Source organism: Lutra lutra, chromosome 4, assembly GCF_902655055.1.
Source record: "Lutra lutra chromosome 4, mLutLut1.2, whole genome shotgun sequence".
In the NCBI taxonomy this organism is placed as follows: Eukaryota; Metazoa; Chordata; class Mammalia; order Carnivora; family Mustelidae; genus Lutra; species Lutra lutra.
Genome location: NC_062281.1, coordinates 15,887,615 through 15,915,399, shown reverse-complemented (window position 1 = coordinate 15,915,399; position 27,785 = coordinate 15,887,615). Strand labels below are relative to the sequence as shown.

Below are 27,785 nucleotides of genomic sequence, written 5' to 3'. Positions count from 1 at the left end.
ATAATGTGAGCCTTGACAGTGTCTGTATCAAGCTTCTATATCACGAAAATTCTTACTTATAAAGGTTTTTGAGTCCTACATGTCCATATCAAAGTGCATGTACTTAATTATATTTTAATTTCCTTTCCAAGAGCCATTTATGTTTTTTGAAGTTAGTCCCACAAATATTTACTAAGTACCTGTTATATGACAACACTATGCTAGAGATACAAAGATAGGAGGAGACCCTCAACAAATTTCTAGATCTTGTTTGTTACAGATACTTTCTTTCTTAATAATCCCATGAAAGTGAAGTAAACATTTGACAGATGAGATTGCTGAAGCTCAGGGGACGTTAAGGGATTTGCCTGAAGTCACAGAGTTTAGTTCGACTGGATGGTTCTCAAATCAAGACAGCTTCTGCTGTGTGCCCTGCGCATGCACACATGCACACACTCATTCTTGTGTATGTCCTCATGTCCTCTGCCGGTCCTAATTGCCTTTATAGGTATTAGATTTGGTGCCATCAATAAAGATCCCTCATTATGAGATGCGGTTATGCTGTAATGAAATTTATTTTGCAACTTAGGGTTTATCACCTTAAATTCACCTTAATGGGATTTTACTCATCCTAACCTCGTTTCTTTTTAATCCCTTCTGGTTAATCACTCCTCTGATCTCCATTAGCTGTTTTATCCTTTTGTTTGGTGACTTTTTAAAGATACAGGTTGTTGAGATAAAATTCACATACCATATAATTCAGACATTTGAAGTTTATAACTTAGTGGTTTTTAATATAAATATAGATACTTGATATATTCAATTTTAGAACATCATTACCTCTAAAAAAGGAAGCCTGTACTCTTTAGCTATCACCTGTCTGTCCCTCCCCATTCTCCTCAGCCCTAAAGGAGCCACTACTACTTCTTTCTCCACAGAATTGCCCATTCTGGACATTTACTGTAAATGTCATCATATGTGGCCTTTGTGACTGGCTTCAGTCACTTAACATGACGTTTTCAGTGTTCATCTGTATTCTCTAGCATGTATTAGTACTTCATCCCTTTTTATGACCAGATAATAGTCTACTGTGTGTGTATACCACATTTTATGTATGCATTCATCCATTGGCGAACATTGGATTATTATTGGTAATAGTTATCTGTATATTAAGAAACGCTGCTATGAACATGTGTGTATAAGTTGGTATCTCACTGTGGGTTTGATTTGCATTTCCCTGTGACTAGTGATGTGAAGCATCTTAGCATGTACTTATTGGCCACTTATATCTCTTCTTTGGAGAAATGCCGATCAGATTCAGTGCCCATTTTCAAACTGAGTTATTTCTGTTTATAGCTTTGAGTTGTAAGTGTTCTTTATATGGTCTAGATACAAGTTTATTTTCAAATACATGATTTGCAGATTTTTTTTCCCTATTCTTCGGATTATCTTTTTATTTTGTTGGTAGTTTCGAAGCACACAAGTTTTTAATTTTGATGAAATCTAATTATTTCCTTTTTCTTTTGTTCCTTCTGGTTTAGGTATCAAACCTAAGGATCCATTTCCAAATCAAAGGTCATGCAAATTTATCCGTATTTTCTTTTCTAAGAGTTTTGCAGTTTTATCTGTTACATTTAGATCCATTTTGAGTTAATCTGTGGTTTGAATTAAGGGTCCAGTTCGTTCTTTTGCCTGTGGCTATCCAGTTGTCCCAGCAGTATTCTTTCCCCCAGCGAATGATCTTGGTACCTTGTTGCAAATCAGTAGGCCATAGACACAGGTTTGTTTTTGGATTCTTAATTCTGTTCTGTTGTTAGAATTCTATATACCTATCTTTATACCAGTACCACCCCTTGTCTTGGCTGTTGCTTTGCAGCAAGTTTTGAAATCAGAAGGTGTAGTCCTCAGAGTTTGTTCTTTTTAAAGATTGTTTTGGGTATTTGGTTATCTTGTACCTCTGTATGAATTTTAGGATAAGCATGTCAATTTCTACAAAGAAGCTGGCTTCTGATAGGGTTGCATGGAATTACAGATCAATTTGGCGAGTGTTACGGTCTTTACAATATTAGGTCTTTTGATCCATGACCACAGGAACTTTTTTACCTTAGATATATATCTTTAATTTCTTTTAACAGTGTTTTCAGAGTATTAATATTACACTTTTGTTAATTTCAAAACATTTCACTTTTTTGATGCTTTGTAAATGTAATTGTTTTCTTAATTTTTAAGATTGTTTATTATAATTAAATACACTTGACTTTTATGTTGATCTTGTATCTTGCAACCTTGCTGAACTCGTTTAATAGTTCTAAGTATTTTTTTGGTGGATTCCTTAGGATTTTCTGTATACAACATTGTGTCATCTGAGGGTAGGTACAGTTTTAGTTCTTTATTTCCAATCCTTTTGCCTTTTGTTTATTTTTCTTGCCTAATTACCCTGGCTAGAACCTGCAGTACGGTTAACTAGACGTGGCAAGAATGGACATCCTTACTTTGCTCCTGATCTTAGGGCACAAGCATCCTGTCTTTTCGCCAAGCGTAACGTTTGCCAGAAAAATCCCTTCTGCCTGCAGTGTCCATCCAGCACCCTCTACTGAGAAAGTGTAACGTTATGCTCACTGTAAGAAGAAATGCTTAAAGCACTTTCATCCGTTATCACAGAGATGTATCAAAAGGTGAATTTTGAGTTGAAAAGCAATAAATTGATTACCTGGTACAGGTAATCAAGCAAGTGGACTGTTGCTTTAAAGGTGCTGTGAATGAAACCTGTGTCAGGAAACAATGGGGGGCACCATGGGGTTAGTCCATGCTTTGAGGAGAACTTTCATACAGGGGACATTGACAAAAAGTATTTCCTGTGGAGTATTTCCTGTGGAGTGGGAGAGGGTATTTTTGAGGGAAGCAAAGGTGAGAAAAAGTGTGAAGATCTGTGAAGCTCTGGAGGTTTTACCCCCCTTGCAAGCTAACAATTAGCTGGTCACAGCTTCACGGATGCCGCCAGAAGACAGGTGACTCCTGGGTCACAGTCTTTCTTGTTGCTTCATATCAAGTAGGTTCGTGTTTCCATAGGTTCGCCTTGCTGACCCCCACCCAAATCTTTACTGGGCTGGTATGGAAGGGCCCAGGGTGATCTGCAGTCTATGTCACACCTGAGGACCCTCTAGCTCAGGGAATCCAGATTTTTATAATGGGCAACAAATGTCCCCACTCTTTGGCCCTGGAAGAAGACATCGTCTTTTTTACACGTGCCTCTGCTCTGGAGGGAGACATTATTTCAGGCTTCCAGAGCTCTGTTCATGGTACAGACATCCTTGAAAAGATCATCTAGAACAAAAGGGCAGTTAACGCCTCTGCTTGCTTGCAAGATGCACAGAGATGTATGAGACCCCTAAAGAATTGATTGCCAACACCTGACAGAGTCAGGTAGCTGCGAGAGGTTCAGATCGAAGATCAGCTTTGATTTGGGCCTTTCTCATTTTTAGCACCACGTCTTCCAGCTCCAGCACTTCGAGATGCAGTGCATTTCTCAGTCAGCAAGGCTGTGGCTACTGCTGGCTTTGCCTTTGTCTTTCCCTTTTGACCAATTAGGACAGCACAGTGCTTTGGTTGGCTGGACAGAGTGACAAGGATGTTAGAAACCAGTTCTGGAATCAAGTAACCTGGGTTCCAACCCAGCTCAGGCAGTTATTGGCATTCTGATTTTAAGGAAATTTTGGTTTCTTCATTTAAAAAATGTGGATAATATCGTAAAATAGCAAGTGATATCTACTGAGTATTGAACTGTGTACTCACACGTCTTCCTCACTTCCAGCTTATTTAGGGTTGCTGTAAGAATTAAATAATAGGTATAAAATGTTCTCCGCTATGCTTAGCACATAGTACTCATATCTAATTGCTCAGTTATTTTGTTAATAATTATTTGGGCCATTTGCAGGTGAGAGATGGATCCTTAAGAGGTGTAGAATCATGAACTAAAATCTTGAATCTAGAACTAAATCTTGGTGTAGATTTAGTATTTTTTTTTTATACATTTTATTTATTTATTTGACAGACAGAGATCACAAGCAGGCAGAGAGGCAGGCAGAGAGAGGAAGGGAAGCAGGCCCCCTGCGGAGCAGAGAGCCTGATGCAGGGCTCGATCCCAGGTCCCTGGGATCATGACCTGAGCCAAAGGCAGAGGCCCCAACCCACTGAGCCACCCAGGCGCCCTAGATTTAGTATTTTAAAGTTAGTTTTGTACAGATAGCCGTGAGTCAAAATTCAAGTTCTGCTGTCTCCTAGCTGTGTCGGTATGAACCAATTATTTCAGTTCTTTGAGCTCCCTTTTCACTGCATGTAAAGTATGGACAGTATCTTCTTTTCAAGGTGGTTCCTATTTTGAAACAGTTTATGTGCTTTGTATACAGTGTTTACCTCTTACCTTGACGGGTCAGCCTATAAACACTTGGCTTTGGTCATAAAGAGAATTAGTGGAAAACCAACTTAAAGTGTAAACCTCAGGGTGGGGATGGGACATGGCACCAAGAGTGTGTGTGGGCATTATCTCCCTAGTAGGAAAAAAGTGACATTTGTGATAGGTTTAAGAAGCAGAAATGTGTTCTAGTTTGAGAAAATTATTATAGGATTTAATTTCAAGCAAAGAGGATCAGAGTTCCTGTGGGACGGTCTAAAATAGACATTTAAACCAGTTAACAAAGAGAGATTATGTAATGTGTTACATAGAAGATGCAGTTTTTGTCAGTGTTCTCTGTTCTCTTGAAATAGAGTCTTCCAGAATTTTTTTGGTAGTTTTGGAATTTCTCAAGTTTGAAAGAATTAACCTGTATCTGCCTTTTCTTTGTTTTCTCAGTGCCAAACTTTCGAGAGTATCTGGATCTTGACTTCAAGTTAATAATAATGAAATTGGCAGTGTTGTTAGCTGTAACTTGTTTATAATTTTATAGTTTCCAGAGTGCACTGTGCACCTGTGTTTAGATACTTAATAATTGCAAAGCAGAATACAAATAGTTGTTTCTATAAGAAACTCTGCTGGTTTCACACATCAAATTCCTGTAATACCTAGAAACCTCTTAGACCCAAATCATGTGAGAGATGATCAGGCAGGGTCTAAGAGGTATCTCAAATGCTCAGCTATGAAGCAGTTTCTTCCCTTTTCCTCTTTTATTTTTTGGCTAACTGATCATATGTTCCAGTAATTTACTTTTCACTCAGATGTTTAACAAATATTTACATATTCACACCAAGGAGACTGGTTTTGCTTCTCACCCTTACCACTTTTGGCCATATCGTCAGTGGGGGAACCTGTCAAAATACAAGCATAATTCTTTACATGATCTGCCCCACACATTTTAATGTAGTTATAGCACAGTGAGAGCAAGTGACTGCTATGTGAACAGAGATTTTAATATAGTTTTGTTCTATATTTAATGGTTTTGGTTGGTCCCAGTTGCGTACCATGGGAAGAGATTTTTCAAAAGAACCTTGAGGAAATATATTTGATTCTGTTAGAGTTTAACAGGTGACTGATTTAACTTCTCTTTTTCATTAAGAACACATTTTAAATCTAGACCTGGAAAAGAAAAGAAATGAAGTGTAAAATATAGGACAGGTGCATATACATTTATTACAGATATTGTGTATTTCTCATGTGCTATAGTAACTGTTCTCCAGGAATGGCTCCTCTCAAGTTGCCCCCCATCACTGTCCTTGGATGGTATTCCTCACCTCAAGATAGGGAGCTTATTGGGGTAATTTGTTAAGTACCAGTCAGTGAAATTGCTACTGGGAATGGGATTTCAACCATGATGATGTATGCTCATGTTGCCGTGAAAGAAACTACCTTAACACTTAATGTTTTAAAACCACAAACTTGTGTGTATGTGTGTGTTTGTTTGTTTGTTTTTTACTATCTAAGGATTCCGTGGTTTGACTGAACTGGGCTGGGAGGCTCTTCCACTCCAAGTGATATCAATTAAGATGGTGGCCACTTGGGGGGCTCACCTGTTGAAACTCGCAAGGTAGCTCACTTAAATGGTTGGCAGCTGGTTCTGATTGTTGACTGGATACTCAGCTGGAATTGTTGATGAGAGCCTGAGGATTGGGCTTCATATAGCCTCTCCCTGTGGTTTGGGTTCCTCCCAGCCTAGTAGCTGTATTAAGACGAAGTAAGCAGAAACTGCCAGACCTGTTAAAACTTGGGCTCAGAAGTTCCAGAACATCACTTCCGATGTGTTCAGGTACTCAAATCCATCACAGGGCTAGCCTCAGTTCATGCATAAAGAAAATAGAGTCTATCTCTCACTGAGGTGGTAGCATTCATATAGAGATCAAAGAATTAATACTACCTGAACTAAGTATTGGATATACAGTGGTGACTAAAATAGCCATGGGGACTGGGGACTGAACAGAACCTGGAGAGAATTAGGAAAGGATCAGAATGGGGTGGTAGGCTCTCATAAGTCAAATTAAGGAGTTTGGACTTCAGGACAGTGAGAACCTATTAAAAAGTTTTAAAAATAGGAATAAGATGGTTTCTATTTTGCACGAATTCTGTGGCTGTGATATGGAGAACGGCTTGCTAGGAATGAGTGTAGAGTTAGGCCACCCAGTTAGGAGGCTGTTGCAGTCAGTCCTCTGGCATTAGATGATAGTGACTTGGGCTTAGACGAGGAAGGTGACATGGGTGTTGAGAAGTAGTCAGATTCCTTTTTTTTTTTTTTTTGATTTTAGTATTTATTAGAGTATGCGAGTGCATGCACACAAGCAGGGAGAGGGGCAGAGGGAGAAGGAGAGAGAGAATCTCAAGCAGACTCCCCACTGAGCACAGAGTCTGACAGGGGGCTTGATCTCATAACCCTGAGATCATGACCTGTGCTGAAATCAAGAGTCAGTTGCTTAACTGATTGAGCCATCCATGCATCCTGAGTTGTCAGATTCTTTTTTTTAAAATTTTTTAAAAGATTTTTTTTTATTTGAGAGGGAGAGAGCGAGAGAGCACAAGCAGGGAAGGAGCATAGGGAGAGGGAGAAGCAGGCTCCCCACTGAGCAGGGAGCCTGATGCTGGGCTTGATCCCGGGACTCTGGGATCGTGACCTGAGCTGAAGGCAGACGCTTAACCTACTGAGCCACCCAAGCACCCCAAGTAGTCAGATTCTTAAGAGACAAAGGAGAAATAATTAATGCAACTCAATCACTGATTATGAAGGTTGAGGGAAAGGTAGAAATCAGTGATGGTATTCAAATTTCTGTCTTACACAGCCGTGTTACTAGAGGCTCCCACTGTCCACCATCCATTTACTTACTCTTTTGGCCCAAGTTATATTTAAGACAGTTTCACAATTATTAACCTCTACCTCCGTGACAAACCACTTCACCGGCTAGTATGCAGTGCTTAGGTACAGGTCTTTGTACCTCTAGTCTTAGAGTTTTCACTCAAAACCCTGTGTGAAGTTACTAGGTCAGTGAGTTCACTCTTTAGTGAGATTAACTTAAACATTTGTAATGCAGTTAAATTCCTTTGTCATAGTCTGCCTCTGTCCTCCATCCCCTGGCCCCTGGTTGTTGCTTTATTGTTCTTATTGTTTTGTATACATTAAAATCCTTTGTGAGTTAAATTTATATGGGCTTTGACACTTTACAATCTCTTTTTGAAAATGTGTCCTGTACTGAGGACAGGCTGTGATTTGTGCTGGCAGCAGTGTTGGAAACGTAAGGCTGAGACCAGGACTATGAATGAAGCCATGGCCAGGTTTATAGCTCAGCAATCAGGGTTCATGAATCTTGTGTTTTTAGAGGTCAGAAATAGCCTTTATATTTAGGGACTTTCATTAGTCACGGGTTGGGGTTTAGAGGATTAGTAGATTTCATGTATCAGGTAAAGAGTTGTCTCATTGCATTGGGACAGAGAGAGTGGAACTTAAGTGATGGCGAATGGAATCCACAAGGAAGGGCCATATTAGGCTCACATGTTACACAGCCAACAGGTCCAACAGGTAGCAGCGGTGAGTTCTGGAACAGAAAATATGCTTAGAGTTTGTAGGAACTTGAAGGAAAAGATTTTTCGCTTTGAACCTCCTGCAGAAATGTTTCTCAAACATCATTCATCAACTGCCTGCCTTAGAAACATCTGGAAGGCTTATTTAAAATTGCAGAATCAGAGCTTCTGGAAGCAGAGCCCAAGAATCAGCATTTTAAACAAACATCTCAAGTAATTTTGGTCCATTCAGAAGTTCGAGAACCCTTGCCTCTATAGTGAGTGGTGCAGTGCCTTGCACCAAGTAGGTGTACCCTCGTGTACTTACTAAATTGAATTGCATGTACATTTGTTCTGATAACTTCTGAGTAGTACTCAGCAAGTAACGTTAATAATACCTAATGCTTATTGAGTGTGCATTCTGTGTTGCCCTCTGTGCTAAGTGGTATTTGTCAATTAGCTCATTTAATTTGTATGAAGGAGATCCTATTCTTTCTAAACAGAAGATTGATAGAAAAATAAAGTTTAGAACGTTTAGATAACTTGCCCAAGATCACAAAAGGTTCTTCAGTGGTAGGTGCAGAATTCAAAGCCATGCATTCTGCCTCCCAAGTCCGTGTTATTTATGACATTGTGGAATCTTTGCCTATGGGGGTTCATGCTCTGCATCCCCATAGTTTTGGAGATAAATGAGCCAATCTTAGAATAAGGGGCTTAAAAATCACACTACCATTGAAGTGCTTCTGCAACTAAAAGTTTGCGTGTGTTCATATTTTACTGTGTTTAGCTCTTTAGGGAGTAGTGTAATAGTGAGTGATCTTCTTGAGTCCTACAGAGAGGCATGTTTCTTAAAACAATTTTTTTAAAGGTTTTATTGATTTATTTGACAGAGACACAGTGAGAGAGGGAACACAGCAGAGGGAGTGGGAGAGGGAGAAGCAGGTTTCCCTCCAAGCTGGGAGCCTGATGTGGGGCTTGATCCTAGGACCCTGGGATCATGACCTGAGCCGAAGGCAGACGCTTAACGACTGAGCCACCTAGGCACCCCCTTAAAACAATTTAAAAGGATTAAAAACAGATAAAACATGTCAAGAAAATTTGCCATGTCACATTACTGTAAAGCTACAGCACCATAGAGCATAAGGGTAAGAGCAGAGATTTATAGACCTTAAACTTGAAATGGCCTATTCAGGTCATCTACGCCAGCTCCTTTTTACAGAAGGGAACTGAGCCCCAGGAAACTCAAAATCTCTAAGCAATATCATCAGCCCCAGATGTCCTGATTCAGTCCAAACCATTTCCTCTTTCATTCTGCTGTTTTCTTAAGTCTCTTTATGAAACAATTAAAATTTATAACTGGAATTATTTTAAAAATCCATTCCATTTAGATGAACCTAATTAAAAGTTGTACAGATACTCACTAGAGGATGACAGTTTGCAGCTGAAATTAGAAGCAAATCTATTCTGGTAAATTTGGAAGGAATGTTGGGTGCCGTTGCAGAAAATAGATGTGAGTAAATGACTTAGGGTATTTAAGTAGAAAGGTTTGTTTTAAAACAAAGGCTTTTGTAGAATGCATTATTTATGGAACCTTACATTCAGTTTTGGTTTTCTAGCTTTTTAAAAGGCCTAAAATAATTCAAGAGTATAAAAATAGGAAAACAGCTGGTTGAGTTCTAGATTTGTTGAAAACGTGGATTTGAAGTAGCAGTTCCTCTTTGTCTTAGAATTCTGTGAATTCAGAAAGAATCTCAGAGAAAAGGCAATTTAGGATCTTAACTTTAAAGCATATATTAAAATAGTGGATCTCAAATTTTGCCATGCTTTAGAATCACCTGGAGGGCTTGTTTAAACACACATTGCTGTTCCCCATCCCAGAGTTTCAGATCCACTTGTTTGGTGGAGGGCCTGAGAGCTTGTCTAGCAAGTTCCCAGGTGGTGCTAATGCACCTGGTCCGGTGACCACACTTTGAGAACTAGTGGGTTGGAGAAAACAAATTATAATAAAAAGCAATCATAATTTTGTGAGGTAATTATAGACTGAAAGCTGGTTGCTTTGATATCTGCTACATAAAAAATTTCTGTTGACTCATGTTTTCATATTTTATAGTAATAGTAAAACCATAATGATGACACTGAGAGACTTGATGATATTTGAAGTCTCTTCTGAGTCATTATGATAAGATGAAATTATATTAAACGTGGCCTGTGTTATGTGGTAGAATGTGCTTTTTGGGATAATAATAGTTGTCTGGAAATTAGGAATCCGTGTGTGGAATACATTCAGGTAGCCCTCCAGTTACCGCCATCCTCACCAACACTTGATATGGGCAGTCTTCTTAACTTCAGCTATTCTAATAAACACGCAGTGGTATCTTACGGTGTTTTAATTTGCATTTCCCTGCTGACCAGTAATGTCGAATACCTTTTCCTGAGCTTCTTTGACATTGACCTCCTTGGTGAAGCATCTACCCAAATCTTGTTCTGTTTGTTACAGCTTTTTATTATTGTTCAGTTTTGAGAATATGAATAACTATATATATTCTGAATACAGTTTTTTATGAGATATATGGTTTGTGAGTATTTTCTCCCACTCTGTGCTCTTAACGATTATTTGGAGGGACAGAAGTTTTTGATTTTGATAATCTCCAATTTAGCAGTTTATTCTCTTACAGCTTGTGCTTTATTGTTGTATTTAAGAATTCTTCTTAACCCAAGATCTCAAAGATCTTCTTTGTAACTTTTTCTAGAAGTTTTATTGTTTTAGATTTTACATTTAGGCTTGTGATCCATTCTGACTAAATGTTTGTATTTGGCTCAAGGTATAGATCAAAGGTGTTCTGTTTTATGCAGACAGCCGGTTGTACCAGCAACTTGTTGAAAAGACTATTCATTCTTCACTGAATGGCCTCAGCTCCTTTGTTAAATCAGTCATCCGTAGACGACTGTTTGTATTGCTGGACTCTGTTGTAGTCTGTTGATCTGTTTGCCTGTCTGTACCCCAGTACCACCCTATCTGGATTACTGACGCTTTATGATAAGTCTTGAAATTGGGTAGTGTTGGGCCTCCAACTTTCTCTTTTTTAAGGTTGTTTTGGCTATTCTAGGTCCTTTGCATTTTCAATATGAATTTTACAATCTGTGCCAAAGATTCTTTGAAATCTATGAAAAAGAGGTCATAGAATTTTGATTGGTGTTATGTGCCCTGCAACCTGAAAACTGCCTCAAGATGGTTGGTGGGGGGGGGTGCGCAATCACAGGTTTCACCTCATGTTTCCTATCATCCTGATTCCTCTTCCTTAGATGACTTCTAGCATCTTGCAAACTTATTTATTTATATATTTTCAGTTTGAATTTTTTGTTTTAGGCAGGAGAATAAATTTGGTCCCTGTTACTCAGTCTTGGCCAGAAATGGACATACTGTGGTAGGTTTTTGATAAACAAGAGAGTAACCTTAGATTTGTTCTTGAGCATTGGTTACCACCTGGAAGAAGGACTGGAGGGAGAAGAGGGTGAAAAAGGAAGTCACTGAAGAAGCAAAGCAGTAATCTGAGGAAGATGAAGTAAGGATTGAAATTAAGGCAGCTATAGTTGGAAAGGGAGGAAAGGACAGAATAGTTGACTTGAGTGGGCCGAATTGATAGAACCTGTGGAGGATGTGGATCGGTGTGGAGGATGCCGGGGGGGGGGGGGGGGGGGGGTCTGAAGTGACTTCAGGGTTTGGGTTTTGCCTGTCGTTCAGTTCCCTATGGCTGCGGAGACTGGGTGCCTGTATGTGGGATGTGATTGATTGGAACCTCCCATTTTATAAATAGTACCGTAGTGTTACAGAACCAGTTCCTTACTCATCGAATATTAATAGTTCTTTATCTCTTAACTTCCTAGTTCATTGTAAGTGTCATCCAGAAACAGATACTAGTGGGTGATGATTCCCATTACAGAAGTAGTTTACTTTCCTCAACAGAGTTCTCTGAGCTGTTTCTAGTAGATTTAAGTGTTTATGGATCATTATTTCTTTGTTAGAGAGGAAAGAGATTTTTTGAAGAAGACAAGGAAAACAGTTTTGGGAGTCACTACTGATTTAAGTCAGTTATGTTACGGTTATGAAACTAAAACATCTTAGAAATGATAAGATACGTAATGAAAAAAGAATTATAAGTTCTCAAGAACACACGCTGTTTGTAGGTACAAAAATAAGGAAATATGCTGTGTCAGATGGGATAGTTATTACAGTGTTTTTGGTAAATTATGGTAGATTTATTTTCGGGGGCTGTCAGTGATTTAAGTTTTAACAGATTGATTTGCCATAGTTTTGGTGAAATCAAATTTATTTTTATTTGAGTATCGTTGACACTGTTAATTAGTCTCAGGTGTACAGCAAAGTAACTTGACACGTTTTACATTACACCGTGTTCACTGCAAATCAAGTTTATTTTACTTTTCCGAAAATAACAAACATAGAAATTATCCTCTGACAGGAATGGGATATACAGTTGTTCTCTCCTGTTGTGATTGTGCCTCTTACTCTTTCCTTAAAGAAATGTTTCTCAGAACAAACTACTTCTCTTTTAGACTAACATTTGGGAAATAAGTAACAGAGATTATAGTTCCTGTCATCATAGGTCTTATAATCTAATGAACTTCTTACCAGATTCTCAAGCTTATTTTTATAATATTTTATTTTAAAGTAGGCTCCATGAGCCCAGGGGCAGGGCTCAAACTCACGACCCTGAGATCAAGACCTGAGCTGAACTCAAGAGTTGGACGCTTAACTGACTGAGCCACCCAGGCGCCTCTCTCAAACTTAGTTTTATATTTTTTGAGGACTTAATTTCTGTTTAATTAAAGTGTTTCATTAACTTTCTATTTTAAAGTAGGCTGACCCCATTTGAAATTTTTTCCTGGTATAAATTTATTCAAAATGAGTACAGAGATAAGCTGGTCTAAGACAGTTGCTGTCCGTGTGCAAGCAAAAGATCATTAACCTTTTCTTTGAGTAGCAATCTCATTTATGATTGATTACCCTAGTTCCTCTTCATCCCCTGTCCCCCTTTTTTAATTGTGGTGACTTCCCTGGTACAGTAGGGATGCTTTTTAGTCTAATACGAATAGATCTTATGAAGGCATTTGGCAAAGTCTTAGGACATGGAGAAATGGGTTATGCCCAGAGGGTGATAATTATTGAGATAGGAGAATGGACTCTGTTATTTAATAGACCCCAATTTGAATGTTCCCTCTACAGCTTATTGGCTGTATAACCTGGTTCAGGATATTTAGCCTCTCTGGGTCCTTTTTTTTGTTCCATCAAATGGGGATAAGGATGGTGTCTTTTTCACAGAGTTATAAGGATTGAATGAAATGATGTGTATAAATTTCTTAGCATAGTGTCTGGCACATAGTGCTTAGTAAATGTTGTTACTTAATTTCTTGAAAGAAAACTAGTAATCAACACATGATCGCAATGGTACACATGTAATTATAGTGTTGTCATAGCCTTCACTGGTTAACCCATGACTGTAATTGTTTTTAATTTCTGGAGTCCATCTGTAAAAGGGAAACCAGCAAATGAACCACATTTAGATGAAGGCAGGTCAGCTACACTGAATGAACTTGATGATTGTTCTTTATCCTGGAGAAGCAAAGACTCACAGGTAGGAAATATTTAAGAGCCACCTTCAGATCTTTGAAAAACTGTGGTCTGGGAGAGTTGCCTATTTCTGTGTGGCTCACTAAGTAGCTCTTCTGCAGCTCTGCTGTTGAGGGCCATGGGCAAGTCCCACTTCTGATACTGGGGCATGACTTCGGTGGAATCACTTAACCTCTCTGAGCCTCAGTTTCTTCAACCATATAAAACGGAAAGTAAAATCACTATATGGAGGTTATGAGGTGTAGATAAGTTAATGTGTGTGAGAGAGCAATTCAGATTTATTGTTGTCATTGCCTAGAATTATTCCAGGGTGCTGATGAATCAGCTCTCTCTTTGGAAGGGCTCTAATATTTAGAGCTGTTTGGCAGAGAATGAGCTTTCCCACCATACCAAGAGCCAAACAAAGGCAAGATAGTCATATCAGGGCTTTTTAGAAATTTTTACATGGAGTAGAAATTTGTATGAGCTGTTTGAGAAAAGGCGCAGGGTTTACCTTGTGCACTACTCTGTCTAGGTCACCCAGCAGAGTACCAGGCATATGGTCTGTGCTTGGTAAATATTTATTCAGTGAGTGAATGGAAGTTCCCCTCTAACCAACCATATTGTATTCTTTGTTTAGCATCTCTCCTTTCGTGTTTTTAATATGTTCATGTTTTCCCCGATATATTTGTTTGCCTTAATTTCTGTTGTCCTTTTAAAAAGAGGGTGCCTTGGGTGCCTGGGTGTCTCAGTTGGTTAAGTGACTGCCTTTGGCTCAGGTCATGATCCCGGAGTCCCCGGGATTGAGTCCTACATCGGGCTCCCAGCTCCGTGTCCCCGCGGAGCTGCTTCTCCCTTTCACCTTCTTTCCTCTCATGCTTCTCTCTCTCTCAAATAAATAAATAAAATCTTTAAAGAAAATAAAAGAGGGTACCTTATACATGGAATATTTCCATGGATTGAGAACCTCATTACAGTGGTTGCTTCTGGGAGGGAGTTTGGGGATTGGAGACACCTCATTATTATACTATTTGAATTTTTCAGCTGTGTGCTTAATTCTCAACCCCATGCTTTATTTATTTTATTTGTTTGTTTATTTATGTATTTTTGAGAGGGGGTGTGGCAGGGGGAGAAGCAGACTCCCGCCAAGCAGGGAGCCTGAGGCTGGATTCCATCCAAGAACCCTGGGATCATGTATGACCTGAGCCGGAGGCCAACACTCAACCACTGAGCCACCCTGGCGGCTCTGTGGGTATGTTTTAAAATGGTAGCTACCCATTGCCTGGGATTCCTGGTGCTTTTGATGCCTAGTGGAGACTAGATTTTATCCAGAGACCACTTCTATGATTTTATGAACCTAATCTTTAATAGAATTTATTTCAAACACTGTTTTACCTTTACCATGGTGATTTATGGAATATTAACTACAATGTTCAAAGGAAATACCTATCTATGTAATGAAAGCTGGTCTCCATTACTCTGAGGTAGAACTGTGTAAGTTGATTTTACTTTCTCTCTCTCTCTCACAAGAAGGTAATGTTTAGAATTCCTTTATCTAGAGAACTGATCATTTATTACCCTGTGACTTTTGCATGAGTGGATTATTTACTTGGTGTAGTAGTTCAGACCCTTATAACATGTGCCTTTCATGCTAACTTTAAAGTTAGACCTGAGGTCAATTCTTAACGTCACCATGTATTGACTATGTGACATGGGGCAAATGATTCAACCTCTAGGAGTATCAGTTTCCTTACCGAATTACTTGTAATAACACCTAATTCACATTGTTGTAACAAAGGATAGAATGAGTAGTGTGTTCGAAGTGCTTGGCACGTTATCAGTACTCAGTGAAGATTTGTGCTTTTTTTTTTTTTTTAATCTGTATCTTTCTCCCCTTTTCTCATTCTCCATGTTTTTGTTTGAGAATTTAAACTCGAAATCAGTCTCTGTGGAGAAGCAGGGAGAGCACTTGTTCAGCCTCTCCTGCACTCTGGGGTACAGCTACTCATCTTTCAAGATAGATGACACATTTATCCCCTCACCTGTTAGACCTTTCCTACCTTCTGAGGGCGGGAGTAGCTGCTCCTTGCTTGATGGCATTTTTTCCCTCCACCTGGCATATAGTAAGTACTTAAGCATGTTCTAGGTGAATGGGTTTCTGGACATGAGTTGGTGGGGGGAAGTTTCCAGAGCTTCTCACTGAGCCTTGCAGTTTTGTGAGCTCAAGTTAGTGCTTTGGTCTCAAGTTAGAAAAAACAGCTGAGAGAGTTAAAGAGGTGATCCTCACTTGATACCTTTTGGTTCTAAGGGTAAAATGCTTCCAGCATTTAGGCTAATGACATTTGCAGAATAGTTTTCTGTGGGCAAGTGCTGTGCTGATTTTGTCTGTGTTTTCCCATTTAGTTCTTGTCTTGGCTTTATGAGTTAAATACTGTTACTGTACCCATTCCACAGAAGAGGAAACTCTAACACAGTGACTGACCAAAGACTACATAGCTAGCAAGTAGTAGAGCCTAGATATGAATATAGTCTGACTCCGGAGCTGGCTTTTTGAGTTCCTGTATTATACAACTTTCCTCTTCTATATAATTGACAAGAAAATTATATAGATGAGTAAAGAGGATTATAAAGGTCACCATTTCTTGAAGATTTCTCCCATTTCGCTGCATTTATAGTTGCGTAGTGGTTTGTACCATACCCTGTTCTACTCTTCACTATTATTTCTGGTGGGAGGCAGTTACAGAATGTGGATTTGGTTTTTACTTTTCCTCCACACTACTATCTGGGGGGAGGAATAATTATGGCTAAAGTACAGTGTAGTGAGAAGTAATAAGTTTCTATTAAATATTGCTCAAGCAGTGAGTAAGTCATTAAATTTGACTCCTGATGAATATATAATGATTGCTTAATAATACTAGGCTGCCAGGAAAAACACACACACACCCACTCACGGAGGTAGGTGTGTATGTAGGTATATGTTGCTAGGGATAGTTGGAGCTGTATTTTAAGAGAGGAAGGGGATTTTTTTTTTTTTTTTTTTGGTAGAGCGAGGGGAAGATGATTTCTACTGTCATTTGTTTGAGTTCATCCTGAAAGATGAAATTTCTTGCTTACAAAATATAGAAGAATCTCAGAAGAGATTAGGAAGAGATTTGTCTGTTTCAGGAAGTAAAATCTCTCTATTCCACATCCCATCTGTTCTAGGAAATTTAAAATCCAATCAGGCAATTTTCTGATGGGTTTTCTTCCCTGCTCCTTGCCAAAATGGACATATGTACTTTATGGCCTGGATATTTATCAGATCCTTCTGGATGTGTGATTCATGTTGAATTGGAGTCAGCAACCCCAGAAGAACACTAAATGACTGCTTTGTCTTAGTCCAGCATGTTATTGATCAAATGTGTGGAGTTGAATTTAATCAACTATATGTAATTGGTATTGTTCCTCTTCAGACATGCCCGTATTTGACTTTGTAGAATAAAGAACACCAGATTCTGCAATGTTTATTTGTTTAGGACAAAATTTCAGGAAACAACTTGGCCAGGGACAAAACTATGTAATTGAATCAGGAACGAAATTGGAAGGGATAAGTGGATGAAATTTATCCTAAGGGCGTGCCCCCCCAACACACACACACACATTCACATGTGTCTTCGTTGTAAAGGTAGAGAAGTTTTATGGACCTATAAGACATGAAGCATTTGGTCCTATTCTGGAGATTAGGGAGGATTCTGGAACGGGATCTGTGGCTGAGATCATAGAGAACAGCAGAGCAAAGCAAAATGACATCTGGTAGTGTGGAGAGGTGGTACCGAGATGTGTATGGACATGCTAGGGGAAAGAGCAGGGAAAATGTCCTCTGTTTCATGTCTGTTTCATTGAAGGCAGTTCTACTTAGGACCTGAGGGGTTGCTAAGAGAACTTGCTTGGCTGTAGGTACTACATGTGCTTGGCCCTGTTTCAGCTGTATTTCCCAAACCCCAGAACTGGGCCTTAGGGAAGAGACTTTATTTCTCTCTAGTGCCTATGCCTTAGGCTGCAGCTCTAGGCAGCCATGGCTAGGGAGGAGCCTTATTTAGAATAGTTGGTCTACAGGCTGCATCTTTTGGCTGCATCCCTCCCCCTCCCTTCTTGCCAAACTGGTCGCTGGCCTGGAACAAGAGCTTGATAGGTCTACTGACCATGCCCACTTGGACGTGGAGAAGCCAAGATAAAGAATCTTCTGCTCTCTCATTTTTAACCATTGGCCTAAAATGGCATTGTATTGAGCAAATAAGATGTGAAGAGACCCTAGACAGTCTTGGAACTCAACCTGAATGACGAACTCTCATGAGTCCATGCTGTGCTGCTTACGAATCACCATGTTGCTACAGGCGTATTACCTGTATCTTTTGGTTATAAATGGAGGACTGGGCATTTGTCTCACACAAGTCTACAGGTAGAAGTAGCTAGTTTGTCATCTCCCTCCCATTTTTCCCCCCCCCAAACCTCTTTGTTGGCCTCATTTTGCCCCCGGTCTTTTCGTATTTGAGACACCGGCATTGATTGCTACTATTTTGCTTTTTTTTTTTTTTTAAAGATTTTATTTATTTATTTGACAGACAGAGATCGCACGTAGGCAGAGAGGCAGGCAGAGAGAGAGGAGGAAGCAGGCTCCCTGCTGAGCAGAGAGCCCGATGCGGGACTCGATCCCAGGACCCTGGGATCATGACCTGAGCCGAAGGCAGAGGCTTTAACCCACTGAGCCACCCAGGTGCCCCGCTACTATTTTGCTTCTATAACTTGTTCCTGCCGTCACCTTTCTCTCATTGAAGCCTCATGAATTTTGTTTTAAGTTGAAGTGATTGCAACATGAAATCACCCATTTCGGCTTAGTGTTGTACAGATCATGTAACTTTAATGCCTTTTTCAACACTTCAAACAGGGAATAGTAATAGTTAGAACATTGCTGTTAGTGCGTTTTGACATTGAGTAACAGATGACGTGTCTAATGACTAGCGTGGCTGCTTAGATTGCATAATTATAAGTTTGTTTGACTTTAGGAAAACCATATGCAGGCCAACTGCATCCATTCAGACACTGTGTATATTCTATAAATGTCAGAGCACTTCAGTCTAAAAAGAAGTCGTCCTTCAGAGACTGTCATTCTTCTAAGGTTTGTCACTGAACAGGAAAAAGAAAAGTGAAACAGAGACCATCTTTTAAAAATGGGTTTCATTCTATGGCCCTCTCTGGTATAAATAACATTTGTATAAAAGTTCTTTGGGTACCATTAACAGTCCACAGTGTTCGGGATGGTGCTGACCAGGATCCCTCAGCACAGATACGCAGATTTGAAGGACAGCCCTGCCACTGGCGTACTTACAGAAAAATTATAATTTTATACTGTAAATCAGAGATTATCTGTGCCCTGTGGACTTGATTTGCTGGGGCCTGGGTGGGGGATATATTGAAGCGGGTTTTTCTGCTAACTTCTTGGAACGGTTTCCAACTTAACGCACCAGATGGGTCACACGGGCTTCACAGACTCCCCGAGCTCTCCGTGAGACTTCCCTGTGTAGTTACTGGCTTAAAAAGGAATGTTCAAGTATATCACTTAGGTTCATTTGAGTAATACAGGCTCAGGTTGATGATAATAAATGCTCATTGAATGGCACATTGAAGAAATGGAAATATTCCTAGATTGCCCAGACCCCATTTGGCTGGGAGAAGGCAGTCAGAGGCATAGATTGTAGGAATGGTTTTGAAACTGGCTCCACTCAGAAGTATCTCTGCAGGGCGTCTAGGTGGCCCTGTTGGTTAAGTGGCTGCCTTCAGCTCAGGTCATGATCCTGGCGTCCTGGGATCAAGCCCTACATCGGGCTCCCTGATCAGTGGAGAGCCTGCTTCTCCCTCTCCCTCTGCCTGCTACTCTGCCTACTTGTGATCTCTCTCTCTCTCTCTCTCTCTCTCTGTAAAATAAATAAATAAAATCTTAAAAAAAAATATCTCTGCAACACAAAGACTTCCCCTTGAACGTATCTCTGCTACTGCTTCCACTTCTGTGGCTGCTGCACCTGGGGCCCTTGACCTCATGCAGGTCTGATTTCCCGGCAGCGAGAGTTGATTTCTTTATCTCCTGGCATTCGGTGGGTGACTTTGTTGCCTTTACAGCCCCTTCAGCTGGCCTTGCTGATGTGAAAAGTCGCTCTCTTCCCCACCATGAAAATTTAGTAGTCTTCTAAAAGGGAAGAATCATTTTCTTTTTCTTTTTTTTTTTTTTAAAGATTTTATTTATTTATTTGTCAGAGAGAGAGAGGGAGAGAGAGCAAGCACAGGCAGACAGAATGGCAGGCAGAGGCAGAGGGAGAAGCAGGCTCCCTGATGAGCAAGGAGCCCGATGTGGGACTCGATCCCAGGACGCTGGGATCATGACCTGAGCCGAAGGCAGCTGCTTAACCAACTGAGCCACCCAGGCGTCCCCATTTTCTTTTTCTTAACAATTTCCTCTTTGTTAGGAATTTGGAAGAGCTTTTATGGAACCATTTGAGTGACATTCCGTAGTGTCCTACTTGGAATGGACCACCAAGTGGCTGAGATGATAAGGCTTGGGGCCTTGTTTTCCATTGTTCCCTGGAAATTAATGGAGGAGTTGGAGGTGCTTGTCCTTCTCCTCATGGTTACGCATCTGTTAACACAGGTGGGCAAGTGTGCAAACTTGGCCGCTAGAAAGCCTGAGTTGGCAGCTTTGCTGCGCCGCTCATTACTCTGTGGTGCTGAGCGGGTCCCTTCAGCGGCTCAGTGTCTCACCTTCTTGTCGGTAAAGTGCAGATAAAGGAGTTGCTGTGAGGTTTACTGTAAATGGTGTGTTCAGTATAATCTTGGCGCATAATAAAGTGCTTAGTAATTATTAGCTACAGCTATGATTATGTATTTTTTTTCATCGTTGTTACTGCTTTCATGCTTTATCAGCTGCACTGATCTATAATGCCAGGCTTTTCTGGTACCGTGGTGATTTCCTCTCTGGGATTGTCATTCTGTGGATGTTAACATTACTGGTTTGCTTCTCTTCCCCCTCCCTCCCTTGGCCCCACGTGCTAGTGCCGAGCTTTAATCTGATGGAATAGTCACCATGAAAATACAATGGGCAAATGAGTTTATATCCCACGTCTTCATTATACTTTAATTCAGTAGATATCTGAGGCTGGACAATTTATAGTTGGATGAAAGTTTAATTTTCAAATTTATTAAATAATGCCATGTGAGAACATTGAAGGGGAAGAGATGCTGTAATTCTTCATTAGCTCCCAAGAATACCAAAGCATCCTTCTCACCCTCAAATGGGTTCAAATCTCTTTGGAGAAATGAGACAAAGGCATATAAGAAGACAAGATTATTTATGGTTCAAAGTTCCAAAGTATCAAGTATAGTTGTTCAGATAAATTAAGGAAAGGAGGAGATCTTTCTAGGCTGGTATGGTTTAAAAGCACGTAGGGCTTGAGCTCCCCACCTTGAAGGGTGTCGATTTTTAGGAAGTCCTTCCTGTAAGAGTGGGGGAGTTTTGGTAGTGGGATTATTATAGGGGCAGTAGAGGAGCAAGGAAACTTTGGCTGGTCAGTCCCTACACACCCGCCCCACCCTCCCTTCCCTTTTTAGTCAACAGCCAACTCCCTGTGTCTGTGTTCATTCCAAGTTCCTCTTGAATCCTTCCGGGGTTTATTTGGCCTGTTTGCCTTTCTTCCTGCAACACCATGCTCTTTCCTCACCTCAATCGTTAATAGGGCAGGACGCAGATTCCCTATGCCTTCCGCAGCCAGGTGTTCCGGAAACATGAGTAGAAATCACGGTTTTAAGAGAGATTCTTATCACAATAAGAAAATAAAGGTTAACAAGAAGAACAGCAAGAATCACCCAAAGAATATTAAATGTAAGGTTGCTACTCGACAGGGATGTTCTCATGGCCTTTCTTCCAGATTCCTTTTGCTGTAGGACTCCTAGTTCCTAGGTCTCTGGTCTCCAGCGCTCTTCTGCGGCAGACCGAGACACTGACTTTAGCCAAAGTGATCTGAGCTGGCTCACATCCAGGTGGGGTGTGTGGGTCTCAGTTCCTCTCAGGACTAGCTTCCTGATCTTTTCTGGTGTTTTCCGTCTTCCCTCTGGCTGCACTATTCATCACTGAGGTCCTTCAGCATGTCCCAACATTCTTGGGCCCTGGAGCCTTCGCTGAGGCTACAGGGAGCCACAGATGGCTTCCAAAGAGTCTTGCCTTAGGCTTCATGCCATCAAACCTGACCCAGCCATCATTCATTTTCTTCTTTGCAGGCCAGGTCTCCTTGGCCTTGTGATTTGAAATTGCCATGTGGTTCAAGTCTTGCTAGCATCCTTGCGACTTTGATAATGAGAACCATGATCCCATTTGTTTTATTTTGCCAACTCTTTCATAGCATTTTTAATGTCAAAAGCACATTTTTATGTGCTTTCAAAAATAAACTCATTTAATTCCAGAGGGAGATTGCCAACATTATATCAATTCCCATAGATCAACCAAATACAGTAAAATGCCTGCCTTTGTAGAAGTCCTAAACCATCAGGATATAAGTTGCTTAAAATTCTCTTTCTGGTCATCAAGTAATTAATGTGATTTTAAACAAACAGTTGCTGTATACATAGCAGATACATGTTGGTATCAGCAAGACCTGAACAGTTTGTCTCCCTTTTTTAACATTTGGACATTTTCACAACACTGACAGTTTTATTTGTAATATGACTTGAGTCCTTTCTCACGCACGATTTTGTTAAAAATGTTGTATTTAATTTTGGGAATGCAAATACAAATTTTTCTTATGTAAATATTGCTCCCACCCCCCTCCTCAAAAACAAAAAGCCTTATATTGGGATATTTATACAGTCTCTGAAGTCTGGGTAATATAAGCCAAGAGACATTGTACCAGAAGCAAGTTAATCCAGGAGATATTTTCTGACATGTGTTTATAATTGACTATTGTAAAATTGAAGCATAATTTTAAAGTCTAGGAAAATCACTTTCAAAAGCCAAATGTAAATGCATTTTATATTACTTCTTGACTTTGGGATATGTCCTATTGTTCTACAGAGTAGACAAGAAATCCTGACATTCATCTGAGCTAGGGTATTTGAATGGAGAATCTTTGAATGTGTGCATTCCCAAATGTGACTAAGTCAGCTTTACCTTCTTTTCATTCAGCTTTTTTAATATTAAAATTTGTATTATTTTGTGTTCTTGATCTTCCCCTGATCTATTAAATTGTGTGTTTAGAGCTTGAAAAAAAGTTTAAAAGCACTTAAGAACATTTCTTCACTTTTCCAATCTGCTAGCCACTCTGTATAGTCTCCTGTTATGCAAGGAGTAAGCATAAACGTAGTAAGCATAATTACTTACTAAATGTAGTAAGCATAATTGTTTCATACTCTAACTGATAGATAATTCCAATATCTGAAACATTTGTAGATCTGTTTCTGTCGATTCTTACTCTTGGTGTCATGTTTTCTTGTGTTTTTTAAGGTTTGTAAGGTTTTTCTGTTGATTTTGTTCTATTCCCCGCCCCCCCCCACCGTAATCTGCTCATTCTCCTGCATAATTATTTGTATGGATTAGTAGAGGCCTAGGATAAAAAATGTCTTTTTCAGAGGGGAGTACCTGGAGGTACTCACTGTGAGACCACCTCACATAGATCAGAACTTGGGTTCCCCGAACCACTCAGGTGAGGGGAACCCAGGCTGCAAATCCAGGAGAGCTGGCTTGTGGCCACAGGTTCTCAGAAACAGGTTTGTTTTCTTTCTCTCTTATCTCTTTTCTGCTCAGTGGCCAAGACCAGCCCTGCTGCATCCTTGGAGGACCAAGGATGGCATTACTTTGGTTTCTCTGTATTTTGAGGAGTAAAGACCCAGTTGACACGGGGCAGGGTATGTGACTGTGTTGTTCTGTGCTCTGTCTTGCTTTTCTTGTTTTCTCCTGATGTTGCCCTGGTTGTTTCTGTCTTGTAACTCTCTTTATTTTCAGGAGTTTTCTTCCTTCTTTCTTTCTTTGCTTCCTTCCTTCCTTCCCCCCTTCCTTCCTTTATATTAACTGAGCATTTTTCTGCTTTTCAGTAGAATTGGTCCATGTAACCTAATGTACTGGAAATGGAAATCCTTCTTATTTGATCTTTAATAATCCTGTGGGTGCATGTGCACCTCGTGGTGCTGGGCTGATTTAACTGAAAAGGAAAAACTGAAAAGGAAACAGAGGCCCAGAGAAATGTAGTGGTTGATTTATGATCACACAACTAAATGGCACAGCTTCAAACTCCCAAGTCTTAAGTCTACTTTCTTTTTCCATCCCAGCCTTTGAGCTTGCTTCTACTGGGTGTGTTCTCAGAATTTTGAATGAAGCAGGCCTGTATTAAGGAGGTCTTTAAAAAATATGCAGTACCTTTTACAGAACTGTTTAGATCATTGACTAGGAAGGGTTATATGGAAGCAACTTTTTCCAGAGGTGGCATTTTAAATGTACAATAGTAATTTGCTTTCTTTCTCTTACAGCTGAAGTGAGTAGTGAATACAGTATGGACAAGGCAATGGTCGAATTGGCCATGATGGATCGGGAACTAAGCCATTACGTAAAGGCTGTTCAGTCTGCAATAAGTCATGTAAGTTTATACCGCTCGCCTGGTAATATTTGGTTACAGCTCAGTGACCTGGAAACAGAAACACATCATCAAAATTCTTCTCTAACCTTTAATATTTCCTTATCATTACTATAGCAGCCATTAATTTCTTAATTAAGAAGTTTATAGAAAAGGAATCTTAAGTAGTTTCCCAGCTAGGCCACCTAGGTTTATTTAGAGTGTTACATCTATTTTAGATTTTCTTGCCTCATTTTTTGGGGGGTGGGGCCTTGAAATCTTTAGTGGAAGCCCCTTCGAATGGGAGTAGAATTTTTATGAAATGCTAAAAATTGCATAGAACGTGTTTTTATTGTTATGTTTACTGCAGCATACACTTTAGACCAGGCTGAGTTACTCATTCTCCAGCTTTAACTAATATGCAGCTATTGCAAAATTCATAGGCTCAGATAATATGGGAGAGTTTTAGAGCAAGTTTAAAAATAAAGAAGGCTGACATTTTAGTTTTTCCAGAAGCCACACTTATTTTTGTTGACTCCAGCTGTCACAGAAACAACACATAAGGCAGTTAAGGTGGGAACATAGCGACATCCTTTTCAGCAGTACCGGGTTGAGTAAGAAATGAGCAATATGATTGCAGTAATATTTCTGAGAAGTCCTTTGTCCTCTGAGCAGTGGAAACTCCCCTTTGAACTGATTTCAAATACCTGTGTAATAGGGTGTCTTGTACTTCTGATTTCTTTATTTGCCTTTTGTTACTTATACCTATGGGAAAAATGCCAAAAATCAAATACTTTAGAAGATTGGCTACTATTCAGTGGAAGATAAACTTTTAAGAATGTTTTATTACTTAAGCTATACTTAAATGGGCATTACATAATTATATGTTTATTGTTTTATGGAGTTCTGTGTTTCCTAAAAAAATTTTTTTAGTGTTTTTTTTTCTTTTTTAATGGTTAATAGTTATTAAGTATGGTATTTGTGAGTTAAGCATATCTGCTAATATCCAAGAAGTGTAAACTCATTCAGCTTGTAAAAGTCTGATGTTTTTTTACCACTGTGGCTGTTAGTCCTCGGACTGTGAATATTCCTTCCACAGGAAAACACAAAAGTGGATAACAAAAAGCACTTAGACCAGAGGTTTTCAGCTCCCGCTGACCCTCAGAACCAGCTGTCCCTATTCTAATGAGATTCTCATTTCATTTCTGGGGCAGGATTGGGTCACTGCCATTTTTTAAAACTCATTCTAATATGTATCCATGGTTAGAGACCAATGACTTAAAAGAACAAGGCTGACTTTATAGAACAAAGTCTGTTTGCCACCAAGATCAGAGTTGGGCCTCTTACATAGATCAGTCCTGCTTTGACCCTTACTTACATTCTGTGGAGGTTATTTGATAGGCCTTTCTGTCTTTACCTTTGATGTTGTGCAAATGTGATAACATAGTGTACATAATAGATAAGAAAACAGATTTTGGAAGTTAAAGAACTCAATATGAATTTTTTCTCTCTCTTAAACTCTAGGATTCACAGATGTAGGGACATAGTGGGGATATGATATTATTTTGAGGGAAATATTTTGCACTTTTCATTGACTATGCACTCTACATGCATAGAAGTCACAGACGTTTCTATCTTACTGCTTACTTTGGCGAGGAGTGAAGAATTGAAGAGCAGCTTGAGAAGGGCCAGAGTGGTGCAGTTCCTTATGAATAGCGATGGTCTAGAGATCAGAAACTCTTCCACTCTTGGTTCTTCCATTTTCTATGTTATGATCCTGGGTCAAAAAACTTAACCTTTAGGAACCTCATGTTCTTCATCTACAAAATTCTTGGCCTGCCTATTTCAGAAGATTATTATGTGAATCAGATTAGATACTATATATCAAACCTTTGACTTTCATAAAATTTGATGGAGACATAAGATACTGGGTTTTTGCAAATTCAGACTTCCAAACATATTCCTTAAAAAAGGTGGAACAAGATCTTTCTGAAAGGCAAGTAATACTCCCATTACTTCAACATTTGCCAAAATTCTGACCCACCCTGTAGTTTCTCTGTTGGTGAATTTTCATGTAGTCACAGAAATGGCAAAAAAAAAATGTTTTTTAATTATCACGGAGCATTAGAGTGTATTGTTTAAATAGAAGTCTCTCTCCTACTTCACCTTCACAAGATTCTGAAGGTCAGACCTTCAGAAAAGGCTCTGAAAAGGTTTTAGAAGTTTCCTTGGGAACCTTAGAGATGTGGATCCATTTACCAGCAATCTCTGGGAAGTCCCTTTGGCATCCAACAGAAGCTCTCAGATTGCCTTTCTTTGTCCTCTGAGAAAATAGAGCTACCATAGTCTACAATGCCTGAAGATTTTATTTAGAATCGGTATTTCTTTCAGTGCTCTGAAAAAAAAAAAAAAAAAAGCTAAGACTTTGTCCAAGCTAGTTGATAGAGGGAATATTATACAGTGATCCCTGACACCCCCCCCCCCAAAATCACAGTCTCTAAGTCATTTATTAAAACATTCAGAATACATGGGTGTATACCTGTCACAGGTCTTTAGAATATTCATGTCAAACCACAGAGAAATGTGTCTGAACTCTTTGGAGACTTTCAGTCATGAAGCACACACATGATGAAAGTGCTTTGACACCCTGTGGTACAGTTACTTCTTTTCTCACTGGGACTGCCAGGGAAAAACTTGTCTCAGTTTCATGTTGAGAACAGTGATGTTCTGAACATTACGCCTGATGACCTAATGTTTTTTTCCCCTGGTTTCTAAGCTCTTATTATTTGAGTGTATTGAAGGGGTACTGTTGTTCTCATTGTTCTCAAAAGGGGGCTTCTTGTTTTCAAACATTCCTTGAATAAATATTTACTAAATACCTATGTGCCAGGTACTTCCGGGTGCAAGAACTAGGTCAGTCACCAAAGCCCACATGACCACCAACTTCAGGATGTCTGGAGTCTAGAGAGAGAGAGACAAACGTTTAACAAAGAGCCATACAGATCTTATTTAATGACTTGTGATGTGTGCAACAAAAGGAAAATAAAGTATTCAAGGAGACTTAATAACTCAGGGGGCATGGTACTGCTGGGGGTTGGGGAACTCCTTCCTGAGGAAGTGGTATGTAATCCAAGAGGAAAGTCGAAGGAGCCTCGACATGGGGATCATGCTATATGACTTCTCTGTCTCTGTGACTTCTGCCTGAATTGGAGGCATCTTTTTACTGTGTCAATGTCAGAGTTTCAAGCAGTTTGGGAAACTAGGCCAGAGAAAGCCTATTTTTATATATAGAAAGTTTAAAATATGCAGAGTAGTTGAGTAACATATGTAAGGCTGTTGGGTGATTCATTCATTCACAGTAGGAATGCCTACTGTGTGCCAGAAACTGAGTAGTAGTGCAGGTCACGGCAGTAGCTGACTTAAGGATCATTTTATTACTGGTACTCCGCTTCTCAAGCCATTTCACTGGCTGAGCAGGGATTATGCCTCTCCAGGTGAAACCTTGAATTGTTATTGAATGAACATTGGTAATGCTGTGCGTTTCCATACTGTGTTTTTTAGTGCTTATGGGATTGTTTAAAATTAA

The 27,785-nt window shown here is 39.7% G+C and overlaps 1 protein-coding gene across 2 annotated transcripts in view; it reads left to right on the top strand.

Annotated features, from left to right (window-relative positions):
• Positions 1 to 27,785, top strand: part of NSMCE2 (NSE2 (MMS21) homolog, SMC5-SMC6 complex SUMO ligase) — a 215,457-nt gene that overhangs the window by 13,686 nt on the left and 173,986 nt on the right. For both annotated transcript variants that reach the window (XM_047724725.1, XM_047724724.1), the window contains exon 3: positions 24,117 to 24,223. In XM_047724725.1, coding sequence (XP_047580681.1) covers positions 24,117 to 24,223 — 107 coding nt within the window. The remainder of the gene's footprint in view (positions 1 to 24,116; positions 24,224 to 27,785) is intronic.